The following is a 14,827-nucleotide window of genomic DNA, read 5'->3' as shown; positions in this document are numbered from 1 at the left end:
GAGACATAGTCTTCCCAACGTGTCCTGGGTCTTCCCCGTGGCCTCCTACCGGTGGGACGTGCCCGAAACACCTCCCTAAGGAGGCGTTCGGGTGGCATCCTGACCAGATGCCCCAACCACCTCATCTGGCTCCTCTCGATGTGGATGAGCAGCGGCTTTACTTTGAGCTCCTCCCGGATGGCAGAGCTTCTCACCCTACCTCTAAGGGAGAGCCCCGCCACCCGGCGGAGAAAACTCATTTTGGCCGCCTGTACCTGTGATCTTGTCCTTTCAGTCATAACCCAAAGCTTATGACCATAGGTGAGGAAGGGAACGTAGATCGACCAGTAAATTGAGAGCTTTCCCTTCCAACTCAGCTCCTTCTTCACCACAACGGTACAGCGTCCGCATTACTGAAGACGCCGCACCGATCTGCCTGTCGATCTCACCATCCACTCTTCCCTCACTCGTGAACAAGACTCCGAGGTACTTGAACTCCTCCACTTGGGGCAGGGTCTCCTCCCCAACCCGGAGATGGCACTCCACCCTTTTCCGGGCGAGAACCATGGACTCGGACTTGTAGGTGCTGATTCTTATCCCAGTCGCTTCACACTCGGCTGCGAACCGATCCACTGAGAGCTGAAGATCCTGGCCAGATGAAGCCATCAGGACCACATCGTCTGCAAAAAGCAGAGACCTAACCCTGCAGCCACCAAACCAGATACCCTCAACGCCCTGACTGTGCCTAGAAATTCTGTCCATAAAAGTTACGGTTGTGTTCTTTTTATATTTTTTAACTTTGAAAAATGTTACTGTGAGGAAGTTGCAAACAGTACCTTTAAGCTCATTATGTTTTTTAACGGTTGTAATCAAATGTTTAATCTCTAATGTTATCGTCTCTGTATGCGAGTTGTTTAGCCTTCTTCTTGTGTTTGACTGAGAGCAACAACACACTACTGCCATGTGACACAACAATAAAATGAAGTTACAGCGAAAATGAAGTCTTACTTTGCCAAGAGACTGATGTTAGCGGCTAAGAAATGTGTATCCAAAAAATTGTGTAGAATATTCATAATAAACTTAAAGACAAATCAGAAGTGTGTTTATGGTTTGTATAAGTTGAATGTTGTCTTGATTTTAGCAAATAACTGATTTTATACTATTATAACACATCTGTAGAGCAATATATTGATATATTATATGTACAATGATGTGTACATTATATTTAAAATCAGAGTACACTTACATGGAGGATCATGTTTTAATCGCCCATGCGTGTCAAAACTCCTAAGTAAATATCTTTGTGTTCTGTTGTTAAATTTAGTTTTAAAAAATTAGACAATGTTGCACATCTATGTACGTGTATGAGACATATTTGATTGACAGACAGGAAAGTCAATCAAAGCCATCATTTCCTCCAAAACGTTTTACAAAGTTCAACATGTTATTGTGACAAATATAAACATTTATTTGTTAATGTGGTCTCTGAAACCAATATTGTTGACACTTAGAGTCTGTTTTATTTATTGTATATCATCTAAATCAGAGAAAAAGTATCCAGCTACAAATTCAATACTTGCTTAGAAAATTATTGTTTACTGTTTTTGATGTGTTAATGTCAGCACTTTATATGGACTTGATGTTTTATTTTAGTAAATAGAACAGACTGTATCTGGGCAGTGTTCTAACATTATACGAAGCTCAAACTCACCTTCCAGGTGACCACGTATGTCTCCAGAAACCCTTTTTAGCATCTGTATGCATTCCTCACAGGGATGGTGTGCAAATGGTAATGGTAAATAGTAAACTTTTTACCTTCAAAGAATTGAAAGTGTTTTTACACCGTTACATCATTCACCTACTAATGGGAGAGCACCATGAGCAACTGGATGTTTACTATCTTGTCCTGGGATAGTTCCACATTATTATAAATGACAATACGATACAATTACAACTGGAGGAGTACATCAGACTCACTTGTTAAACAGTAAATGTATTTTGGCATAATAAACCATCTACCCATACTATGTGACTAAGCTATCGCACAAGACATGTAGAAAAAGAAATAAAATGTCATGAATCAAACATCAGAAAGTCACTTCTGTTGGTATCAATCATAATTAGTTTTCTTACTTTAACATAGTAATCAATCTTTATGAGGTCACAGCCAACGAGGGAAGATTGAGGAAGAGGGGGAACAATGATCTGCTCCTTCCACTCTGTCTCCTTGCCAGCCTTAACGTTGCCACCCTCCACCTGGGCTAGGACCCTCATGTCATGGATGGGTCTCTTTGTCTCATAGGTCACCCTCTGTAACAAAAGCAGACAGTAGTTTACAGAGATGACTCATTGCATAGCTATCCATTTAAACATAACCAGGTATCAAATTATACTTAAGACAACTACAGTACTGATATAGGTTAGTTTAAATGAACCTCAACACTTCAAGTACTTAAAGTTACCTTTTTTATACTGTGAATGTCTAGATTTGTACCAAAAGGACCATGTGTAACTAAATTTTGTATTTTTAAATTTTTACAAAATCCTAATATTGTATAATTATTTATTATATTCATTGGGCTATTTGAAATGATTGTTTTCACGTTTTTGGGATTATGTGTAATTCACTACTTTCCAACTGAGCAATTACTAATGCACATGCATTAATGCATATGCTGTGTGTATAATTGAACTGTGTTTATGTTGTGTACAATGTGTATTTATAATATGTTGTACAAAGGACATTTAATAATTTTCAGAAGTTCATCTTGTACTTGACATTGTTTATAGGGTTAGGCGCAATAAGTGTTCAACTTCAGCCTAAACCCTTTCGGTCTGCAACATTTTCATTTTCAATTTATGAATGTACAACTGTTTGTTTATTTTGTTGACGATTGACCGAAGAATAATAAACTACTACATAAAAGAAAATAAATGACCTGAACCCATTTTTGTAGCTTCAGCTGATGATTAATTTTTATCTGTGGAGGAAAAACGAGCTGCACCTTCTGTACGTTATTGTCTGTTTTAAATGTTACTAGTGTAGTTGTATATGTTGCTGCATGTGACTAAGCAACTTGTCAAGGGTCAACAAGTTGGACATCTGACATGGTTATCTCCACCAGGAGGTTACAGTATGAATTTGCAGGGGGTTGTCTGTCTGTTTGTTAAAAACATAGCTCAAAATGTTATGGCCAGATTTTGATGGAACTTTAGAGAAATGTCAGAAATGTGACTGGGTTTTCCGGTTGCCTGCAGAGCATGATGGTAGGTTGATCTTTTTTTGGCTCTCGTAAATTGGCAAGAAATAAATCTTGATAATCTAAACTTAGAGGTAATATATGGCGATCAAGACAAAAATGTCAAATGGAATTAAAACAAGAACCAAAGGGACTTATAAGAAACCTGAGAAAGACCCAGAGTGAGTTACTCAACTCAAATAATTGCGGGCACTCAAAACCAATCATGGCAAGGACGCCATAGCTGTATTGGACTGGAATATTTAAGCAAACAGATAAGTGAACTAAAGTTGGAGCTAAAGGATGATTTTAAAGCACTTAAAAAAATAAATAAACAAGATATGAGACAATAATTAACTGAATTAAAACATGATGTCAACCACCAACTGCAGCGAATATGCAAATCATACAGTGGGAAGCACATGTGATGATTAGTTTTTATTGTATTACAAATGTTTTTAGTTTTTAGCTCAATGCCTTCATGATGGTTTGTATGTTGTATGTATTTTATGTATTTGTTCCTTGTTTTTACTGTTGTACCTTGTTTTTACTGTTGTACCTCGTTTTTGCTGTTGTACCTTGTTTTTAATGACTACTGCTGCAAACCAAATTGCACCTCGGGGACAATAAAGATTTTGTAAGTTCTAAGTTCAGGAACAACATGCTCAAATTGACAAGATGCAAATGAGAATCAACGATATGGAAACATGGAGTGCAGAGGCCGAAAATGTTATTCAACAAACTGTTCTTAGATTTGCTCAAATTAGTGGACAAGTTAAACGACTTGGAAGCCAGAGCCAGACGTAACAATCTGCGCACACATGGTGTACCTGGGGGAAAGTGGGCGGATCGGTGCAGGTGTTTGTAGAGAGGCTGCTCCGTGACGAGCTGAAGCTCCCGGAGGACATCAACCTCTAGATTCAACGTGCACACAGATCTTTGTCACATAAATCAAACCCCAATGTGCCCCCAAGAGCCATTGTGGTCAACTTCCAGCAATACAAGATAAAGGATATGATTATTCAAAAACTTTGGGGACATACTCAACATACTCAAAGATAGACTACTTTTTCATACACAGAGGAGATAGTTTTAGGGTGAAGATATGTAAAATAGGAGTAACTCATGTGTCTGACCATAGTGCAGTGTAATTGCAATTAATTGAAAGGAAGGATGAGGAATACAGGGTGGAAGATGAATGTGGATATGCTAAATAAAGAATTTTGTAGAAAAAATAAAAAATCATATTTGGACTTTAATGACAATGGAGAAGTAGACCCATTAATATAATGGGACTCTTTGAAGGCAGTGATACGAGGTAAATTACGAGGCGATATTATGAACTGGGCCCTAAAGCAGTCAAATGACTTGCCCGGTGTCTTAAAAAAACATCAGGTAGATAGCACAATCTGTCATATATGGGATCCAGATACAAGTCAACTCACACAACAACCAGAAGAAAAATAAAATATTTTCCTGAACTATTATAAGCAACTGCATTCAGAATCCTCTGAAGCTACAGTGGAATAAATAAGAACATTTCTGAATAAACTAGATTCACCCAATATTGGCAAATTACAGAACAAAGAGATTACAATAAAAATAACTTTATTTTGCAACTTAAAGCAAAATGAGACTCAAGGTAGTGACGGTTTTCCATCAGACTGGTATAAAATATTTAAAGAACAATTGTCTCCCCTCCTGTTGAGAACATTTGCTGTATTAAAGAAAAAGGCAAACTCCCCTAATCATGGAAAGAGGCAATTATAACCATAATCCCAAAAGAAAGGAAACAGTGATAATTATAGACCTACCCCAATACTTAATGCCAATTACAAATTATATACATCAATAATTGCAAAACAATTTCAGCATCTTCTCCCAAATCTTATTGATGAAGACCAGACAGGTATCATTAAAAACCGTCAAACACGGCAATATTAGACGGAGATGTCATTTGATTGATAAAATACAACATGAACATTATGCCACAATAATGCTAAATCTGGATGCAGAAAAGGCATTTGATAGGGTTAATTGCGCATTTATGTACTGTACTTTAGATAAAGATTTGGTTTTAACAGCTAGAATCAAAGTGAATGGGTCGCTAACACTAGCATTCACATCGAAGAGAGGAACTCGGCAAGTCTTTATATTAAACCATTGGCCGAGGCTATTCGACAAAATAAACAATTACAAGGCTTTAAATAGGACATTGTGAACATTTAGTTAGTTTATTTACTGATGACATCATGATTTATTTAAATAATCCAGAGCCCTCCCTACCAATATTAATGAATGTTGTGGAAGACTTTAAGTATCATGCAGGTTAGAAATAAAATATGACAAAGTATTGACATTTGGTTATATTCCTTAAGAAGAAACCAAACAAAAATTTGATTTGAGATGGGTCATGACATCAATAAGGTTATTGGGAGTCAAAATAGTAAAACAAACACATAATATACCTGCAATCCAAAACCTTAAAGACAATATTTAACAATGGTTTACCTAACCATTAGATTTTATCAGTAGAATTAATAATTATCAAAAGGAACATATTACCAAGGTTGTTGTACCTATTCTGAACGCTACCAGTGGACGTCCCCCAGAGTCAGTTTACAGCCTGGGATAAACTTGTATCCAGGTTTGTCTGGGGTGGCAAGATTATCAACACTCAAATTACCCAAACACTAAGGGGGAATGGCTCTCCCAAGTTTGAAATCATATTTTTATGCAGCTCAGTTCCAGTACCTCTTTTGTTGGAATAATGATAACTATGTAGCAAGATGGAAGGAAATTTAAACACATTTTCAATGTTTTCAGGTTCAATCACTACTAGGCAAAAATACAATTTCCTTACTTTTAAAAGACAAAATGAGCACAATAAGTACTGGCATATTGGAACTGCGGTTTACATTTATTAAACATTTTAATTGAAGGACAGACCAGGAGGTGCTCCGATGGATAGCCTTTGACTCCAATTCAAGCCAGGAGAAGGAGATGTCACATTTAAACAGTGGACAAAAAGGTATTAATGCAGTAGGTACTGTTGGAAATAAGGAATTGCTGAGTTTTCAAACACTGACCGGCAAATTTGGATTACATAACAGCAATCTGTTTCGATATCCGCAAAATACAAAAACAACAAATTTAGTGATTGATGTGATGTTGAGCGTGTGTTAGACCACTCCCAGCACAGAACACCAGGTTGCCACTCTAGGGAACCAACTAAAGCCTCATAATTGTTCTTTTCAGCTGGGCTAAGCAACAGCAAGCATGACAAACCTTCTTCCGTTGTAGTGTTTTGTTACATTCTGACCAGCCAGCAGACCTTGCAAGAAGTTCAAATTGAGCAGTTCAGTACAGTTAGGTATTGTAAAAATTTCTAAAGGATTGTAACAAAGTATCATAAAGGTGAAGTTGAACCCACTCCAGTCCACTTACTGGTGGGAAGATTTGTCATTCTCACTGTATGTGACAATGAAAATGGATTGGTAAGAAAGCCAAATACAAATGAATAAATAAAAAATAAAAATACAAGAAAAAGACAAGAAAAAAAGGAAGGGAAGAGAAAGGGGGTCGGGATGGGTAGAGATGTTGAGAGCTACTGATCTAAGGTGGTTGCATCAAATTCACTTGTAAATAATCTAAAAAGACACAGCAATTTTTTTTAAACGTTTTAACAGAGCTTTGAATTGTGCATCGGATTTTTGTAGTTAAAGAAAAGCCATCTCCTCACAAACTTAGAGTGAATGGGCTGGAGGTTTGGTCGATTTCCATTCAAAAAGGATAAGTCGGCGAGCTGGTAAGGTTGAGAACAGAAACAGAAACAGTTTGATAGTCTGCTGTTGCTCGGGGTTGCGATAACTGGATGTGGCTTGATTCTTTTTTTTATAAATATAAGAGAATGTATTAAAAATCTGACTAGAATGTGTGTAATTTTGAAAATGCCCAAAACATTTGTCCCATAGTGGCATGGGTCTGGTTGCATCTGATGCAGTTTGGATCTAAGCCGTATATCTGAGCTGGTCTGACTTTACAAAAGTGCAGGCGGTTGAGCATCCTAAATTGAAACAATCTGTGCCTGACGGTACCTGAAGAAGAGGGACTTTAATAGGTTGTATTCCTTTAGCAAATGGTCGAAAGAACCAAACAGTCCACAGTGTTTCTCCCAGAAAATTTGTTAGTTAAGGTGGTGACTCTCCAGGGGAAGGGGACCGGGGAAGGGGGTGGGTGGGTGTAAGGATCGGTGTAACTCGGCCTGTCGCCATCACGTGTCCACCTCGTTGCTGCCACCACAGCCTGGGGGTGGGGGGTGGGGGGTGGGGGGCAATAGACTACAGACTGCGGTGAAGTAGGCCGGCTTCGTCGCGTGAAGAAGCCTACAACTTTTGGTTGTGTTTTCCGCTCCATTTGCTGAATGGCGATATACGATATATATCTCGATATTTTTTCCGTAAAGTAAAAACAAAACAGTCCTAGTTACCTGAGATACGAAGTAAGTCATTATTATGACTTAGTAGTTTACGAAGTCAAAAATAATGACAAAATGACTTACTGTTAGTAAGCGTTTGCAATAAGCATTTGAAAAAAAGAGTTAAGAGTGGGGCCACATGCTGACATATGTTCAACTCATCATGCTCAATTTATTACAGCATTTGGGAAGCCTGTAGTTGATTTTTATTATGTAAATGTTATATTTGTATCAACATGTAATAGCAGGGACCCTGCCATTCAAAACTAAGCTGCTACATTACTAATGATTAATGTAACTATAACTGAAAAAATAGTACAATAGCAATAGGAGAGACTATTCATCCCTGAACACCATGGAGTTGATGTAGGCTTTATGATGCAGTTACATGGGCCACACAACATACACTGCTCAAAAAAATTAAAGGAACCGTTTTTTATCAGCATATGGCATTAATTCAATTGCACTTTTCTGATAAGGTTTGGTCAGGTACGTGGCAGAGGGGGTTGTTAATCAGTTTCAGCTGCAATGGTGTTGATGGAATTAACAACAGGTCCACTAGAGGGGCAACAACGAGATGGCCCCCAAAACAGGACTGGTTTTGCAGGTGGAGACCATTTCAAGTTCCTCCCTCTTGATCTTTTTTAACTGTTTGTGTTAAGTGTTGGCTTTAGCTTTTAGCTAGAGTCATTATCACGACTGGGAGCATGAGGCGATTTCTTAACCCTCCTGAAGTTGCGCAGATTGTCCTACTCCTCCAGGATGGCACATCCATGCGTGCTGTTGCAAGAAGATACAATCTCCAGAGCATGGAGGAGATTCCAGGAGACAGGCAGTTACTCTAGGAGAGCTGGACAGGGCCGTAGACGGTCCTCATCCCATCAGCAGGACCGATATCTGCTGCTTTGTGCAAGGAGGAACAGGTTGAGCACTGCCCGAGCTCTACAGAATGACCTCCAGCAGGCTACTGGTGTGAATATCTCTGCCCAAACAGTCAGAAACAGACTTCACGAGGGTGGCCTCAGGGCACGACGTCCTGTAGTGTGCCCTGTGCTCACTGCTCACTGCATAGAACACCAGAATTGGCAAGTCCGCCACTGGCGCCCTGTGCTTTTCACAGATGAGAGCAGGTTTACCCTGAGCACCTGTGATAGACGTGAAAGGGTCTGGAGAAGCCAAGGAGAGCGCTATGCTGCCTGCAACATCATTCAGCATGACCCGTTCGGTGGTGGGTCAGTGATGGTCTGGGGAGGCATTTCCATGGAGGGACGAACAGACCTCTACAGGCTAGAGAACGGCAGTCTGACTGCCATTAGGTATCGGGATGAAATCCTTGCACCCATGGTCAGACCTTACGCTGGTGCAGTAGGTCCTGCGTTCCTCCTGGTCCACGACTCATGTGGCAAGAGTATGCAGATAGTATCTGGAAGATGAAGGAATTGACACAATTGAATGGCCCTCACGATCACCTGATCTAAACCCGATAGAACACCTCTGGGACATAATGTTTCGGTCCATCAGTCGCCGCCAGGTTGCTCCTCAGACTTTACAGGAGCTCACTGATGCCCTTAGACAGATCTGGAAGGACATCCCACAAGACACCATCCGTCGTCTCATTAGGAGCATGCCGCGACGTTGTCAAGCATGCATACAAGCATGTGGGGGCCACACAAGATATTGAAAATAATGGACGAGCCTGCCACATCATTTTTCCACTTTGATTTTTGGGGTGTCTATATACTGAGCCCTCTGTAGGCTGAAGACTTGTATTTAAGGGTTAGGGTTAGGGTTAACCCTAACCCTAACCCTAACTTGTATCTCCATCAAAAGATGTGGCATCTTTTTGTTCCTGAGACATTAAACTATCCATATCAGTATAGATAGCCGACATTTTTTTTTTCACCATTGAAATCTGATGTGTTTTCAAAATGTTCCTTTAATTTTTTTGAGCAGTGTAGATTCTAAGGAGATTGGTGAACATGCCTGTTGTTCCATGACCAGTTTGGACCTTTGCCCTTCACAAAAGTATTGTACCAGACAGTCACTTCATGAATATTGTTAAGCGCATTTAATAATATAAATAGCAAAGCCATGTTGAATATCTTACGCAGTGACGTCATGTGCCTGCGGGCACTGAAATGGTATTGTGAGCATGCGCAGAATAAACGGTGCAGTAAGTTCCTGGACCAAAGAAGTAATGGCGGTTTGTTTATTTCCTCCTGTGAATATAAAGTGCTAGCTAACCACATTGGTGACTGTTATAACGATAGACTGCTGCAGAAATTAGTAGTGCTACAGGTTATGGGCCCAGTCATTCAGGCCAAAGATGGTTTAGACTTTTATTCGACGGTGACGAGAAAAATGATGAACTCTGGGAAACAAGGTTTCTCGCACACATGGAGTTACGTGGTGTCGGAGGAGTTATCCTGGAATACCCGCACATAGATGAAGAAGACGAAGAAGCTCTCGCGGAAGATGAGGCAAAGAACGGTGAGGCATATGCGGAGCTAGTGCAGTGTCTAGACAATAAGAGTTTGTCATTGATAATGAGGGACGCGAAACCTGATGGAAGAGCAGCACTGGAGATTCTTCGCGAGCATTACGCGGGAAAGGACAAACCCCGTGTTGTGAGTTTGTATTGTGAACTTTCCTCACTCCACAAGGCTAGCAATGAAACGGTCACTGACTATATTATTAGAGCAGAGACTATTTTCACGTCATTAAGAAGAGCAGACGAACAAATAAGTGATGGGCTTCAGATAGCCATGGTAGTAAAGGGGCTACCTGACTCATAAGCCATTCGTCGTGCACATTACCCAAACAAATGACACTGTAATGTTTGGTGAGTTTAAAACAAAACTGCGAAGTTATGAGAGTACAGAAAAGTATGGGAAGAACGACGTGAATGCAGAAGAAGATGATGTGATGAAGGCTAGCGGGGCAACAAGATTACATGGAAGAGGAAGAGGAAAGAAAATGGATCTAGCTGATGTCTAGTGTTACACATGTGGAAAAAAGGGACACATGGCCAGGACATGCCCTAATGAATCCCAGGCGAGAAGAGAGTATCGAAAATGGGATACACCACAGCGGGGAAGGGGACGCGGTCAAGGACGAGGCCGTGACCATATAAAGAAAGCTGATGGGGAGGTACAACCTACATCTTTCTGTTTCTTCAAATTGAGTGACTGTCCTCCACAAATAGGAAACAAGAAGGGTCTCATGGTTGACTGTGGCGCCACGACCCACCTGATCAACGACGCCACAAAGTTCAAGACAGTCGACAAGAGCTTCAGGCCTGAGGACCACATGATTGAGCTTGCCGATGGAACCAAGGTGAGCGGGATGGCGAAGATGAGGGGAGACGCCGAAGTCTACTTGCTGGACAGCGAGGGGCGACGAGTCAAAACAAGGCTCAAACAAGCACTTTACATCCCATCGTTTCCACAAAACGTCTTTTCAGTGAAATCAGCGACAGCCAACGGAGCCGAGCTACGCTTCAAGGACGGTGATAACTGGCTGGTCCACAAGGATGGTACCAAGTTCAAAATGGATGTGTATGGTAGACTGTATTACCTTATCACAGTAGAAGATAATGTTGATGAAGTGTATGGGTGTCATGACATTCAAACATGGCATAGGATCCTTGGTCATTGTAATTTTGATGATATTGCAAGATTAGAAAAGGTAGTTGAAGGGATGCCAATTAAAGGGAAACATGACAAGTCCAATCAAAACTGTGAAATATGTACACAGGGAAAGTTTACCCAAAGTAGAAACAGACAGGCAGACGCTAAAGCTACAGCTGTACTAGAACTAGTACACACAGACTTATGCAGTCCTATAGAGCCAGCAGATAAAGATGGATACAGATATGCAATAGCATTTACTGATGATTACAGCGGAATGATTTTTCCATACTTTATCAAAGCGAAGAGTGACACAGCAAAAGCTACAGAGAAATTCATAGCAGATGTAGCGCCATATGGAAAGATAAAATGCATAAGGTCTGATAACGGTACAGAGTTTACCGGGCAGGAGTTCCAGTCTTTACTGAGAAGTAACGGGGTAAGGCACGAGACGAGTGCACCCTACTCACCTCATCAGAATGGAACCGCCGAAAGAGGTTGGAGAACCTTATTTGAAATGGCACAATGCATGCTATTGGAGAGTAACCTCCCAAAGCAATTATGGACATATGCTGTACAGACAGCAGCTCAAATCCGCAACAGGTGTTACAGTAAGTGTCTAGAGCAGACACCTTATCGTGTTTTCACAGGAAAAACACCTAACCTATCTAACATGGAGATATTTGGTTCTGAATGCTACGTGTATAAGCAGGATAAAAAGAAGCTGGATTCTAGATGCGAAAAAGGGGTCTTTGTAGGCTATGATAAGTATAGCCCAGCGTATAATGTGTATTATCCTGACACTGGAAAAGTCTTAAAACATAGGCTGGTAAAATTCATCACAAAAGGTAGTGCAGATAGCCAGACTCAGACATATTGTGATATGGGGAGTGAGATTGAGAATTATGAAGATGCACAGCCAAAGGTAGTCAAGCAGGGTCAGGGACAGCCTAATGAGAGTAAAGAGTCTAATGTTGAGGAGACTGCTGAGGAAAAGCCACCCCAGACAGGTAGTACTCAGAGAGAACAAGGAGAAAGGAGGTATCCTATAAGAGAGAAAAAGGCTCCAGAATACTTAAAAGAGTACCAGTGTAAAGCTGAGTGTAATATTGACGAAAGTGAAAATGTGGATTATTTCTACAGAGTGGCATATGATGTACCTAAAACATTTACAGAGGCTATGGACTCTAAGAAGTCAAAAATGTGGGTTGACGCAATGAAAGAGGAGATGAACTCTTTGACAGAGAATGAGACTTTCACATTGACCCCACTGCCAAGAGGCAAACAAGCAGTGGGAGGTCGCTGGGTATATGCAGTGAAAGAGAGCCCAGATGGATTAGAGACTTGTAAAGCAAGATATGTCGCAAAGGGTTATGGTCAAGTGGAAGGGATTGACTATAAAGAGACTTTTTCACCGACAGCCAACATGACGTCTGTCCGAGCATTGATGCAGGTGGCTGTACAGGAGGACCTTACCCTACACAAGGGGTCCTCAAGTACAAATCTTGAAGGTCCACAAATTTTTTTTTTTAAACAGGCTGGGTCCGTTTATTATCGGTCAAGCTTATATAGTAGCAGGAGGTAGGTAGTTTAACATTTTCTTAAAATTAACAAAAATAAAATAAATATCCAATAAAATACATGAAATATTTTCTTTGAAACAAAAATAAATAAGAACTTTGAAAAAATGTGTCCTCTGCATTTGACCCATCCCTTGATCACCCCCTGGGAGGTGCGGGGAGCAGTGGGCAGCAGTGGCGCTGCGCCCGGGAATCATTTTTGGTGATTTAACCCCCAATTCCAACCCTTGATGCTGAGTGCCAACCAGGGAAGAATGCTGGTATGAGCTTTTAAACATAACCCGTTAACTGCTGCCAATCAAATGGTGAATAAGATACTCTTTAGGGTTCATATGTTTTTAAATCTGACTGTGATGAAGTCAGTGCCTCACCAGCCATGAACCTCACCGCACGTTACTGCTCTGTTGCTATTTGTTGTTGTGTCATAGATTTAACAAAAATCTTGCTTGATGTTTCGTATGACTTTTTCAGCCTCGTGATTTCTTTTTTTCTTAGCTCTGAATCATGAGGAAATGTCTCTTCAAATTCGCGGTGCTCTTTCAGATAGTGACGTTTCAGATTTTCACTTTTCACCAGAGCAACAGTACCGTTGCATATTAGACACATTGGTCTGGTACTTGCAGTAGGTAGGATGAAACATATTGCTCTGTCCATTCTTCCTTGAAACGTCGGTTTTCCCTGTCCACCTTTCTTTTACCAGCCTGAGCCAACTTGGAGCATGCCATTGTGATTTGATTGACATTCAGTGACTGACGAGTGAACAGTTAGCGAAGTAGCGATACGAGACAACTGTGTGCCTGCAGCGAAAGGTTCCATGCACTGTGCACTGCACATGTGTATGACCCAGGTGGTAACAGCCTATCAGCGCGTCGTTGTGATAGAGATGACAACCCATACCCCGGAATCAGCCAATCAGAGTGGCGTTCTCTCGCTCTCACTCCGTCTCTCTCTCTGAGAGAGAGAGAGAGAGAGAGAGAGAGACGGAGTGAGTGAGACACGAGAAGTGTAAACGAAACGTGGAGATATTTGACTAAAAACAACAAAGAACGTTGACTTGCGCTAGCGATAACTCACAGATGAATACAATTATATTTTTTTATAATAATTATAATTATAATAATACAAAAAAAAAAAAAAATTTTTTTTTTTACTATAATTCGTGCTGGGTCCGGACGGACACGTCGCTGGGTCCGGACATGGACCGCGGTCCGCCTGTTGAGGATCCCTGCCCTACACCAAATGGATGTAAAGACTGCTTACCTACATGCTGTCATGTCTGTGTAATCATCATGTTTTGTTTTAAGTCATGTTTTGTTTAGTTTCTGGCTTTTCACTCCCTTGTCTTGTCACCATAGTTACCCATTAGTTTTCACCTGTCACGTCACACACCTGTTTCACGTCTTGAGTCACGCACCTGTTTTCGTTAATCATGTCAGTAGTATTTAAGTTCAGTGTTTTTCAGTTTGTCTTTCTGACGACCTCGCAGTTATCGATTCAACTGGATATAGAGAAATAGTAGGTAGTTTGATCTACATTATGACATGTACTAGACCTGATTTGAGCTGGGTTGTTAGTAAACTATCACAACACCTAGCAGAACCAAAGCAGCAGCATTGGGCTACAGCAAAGCACCTACTGAGGTACTTAAAGGGTACTATAGATCAAGAACTACACTTCCAAAAATGTGAGAAAAGCCTTCAGCTTGAGGGATATAGTGATGCTGATTGGGCAGCTGATAAAAATGATAGGAGGAGCACAACTGGATACTGTTTCAGCTTGACTGAGAATGGTCCAGTTATATCGTGGAAAAGCAGGAAACAGCCAACGGTGGCACTCTCCACCTGTGAAGCTGAGTATATGGCACTAGCAGCCACTACTCAAGAGAGTATGTACCTTGTGCAACTACTTAAAGGGATAGATAGT

General features: G+C 40.7%; 1 protein-coding gene and 1 long non-coding RNA gene across 2 annotated transcripts in view; one reads left to right on the top strand and one right to left on the bottom strand.

Annotated features, from left to right (window-relative positions):
- The window catches only part of arrdc1a (arrestin domain containing 1a), a 96,803-nt gene that overhangs the window by 20,550 nt on the left and 61,426 nt on the right, over nt 1-14,827 (bottom strand). The window contains exon 6 of the mRNA XM_061928218.1: nt 2,113-2,289. Coding sequence (XP_061784202.1) covers nt 2,113-2,289 — 177 coding nt within the window. The remainder of the gene's footprint in view (nt 1-2,112; nt 2,290-14,827) is intronic.
- LOC133575557 (uncharacterized) overlaps nt 1-14,827 on the top strand; it is a 37,356-nt gene that overhangs the window by 8,674 nt on the left and 13,855 nt on the right. The window lies entirely within an intron of this gene.

Source organism: Nerophis lumbriciformis, linkage group LG33 (genome assembly GCF_033978685.3).
Source record: "Nerophis lumbriciformis linkage group LG33, RoL_Nlum_v2.1, whole genome shotgun sequence".
In the NCBI taxonomy this organism is placed as follows: Eukaryota; Metazoa; Chordata; class Actinopteri; order Syngnathiformes; family Syngnathidae; genus Nerophis; species Nerophis lumbriciformis.
The sequence above is the reverse complement of the archived record's forward strand: the minus strand, read 5'-3'. Positions and strand labels throughout refer to the sequence as shown.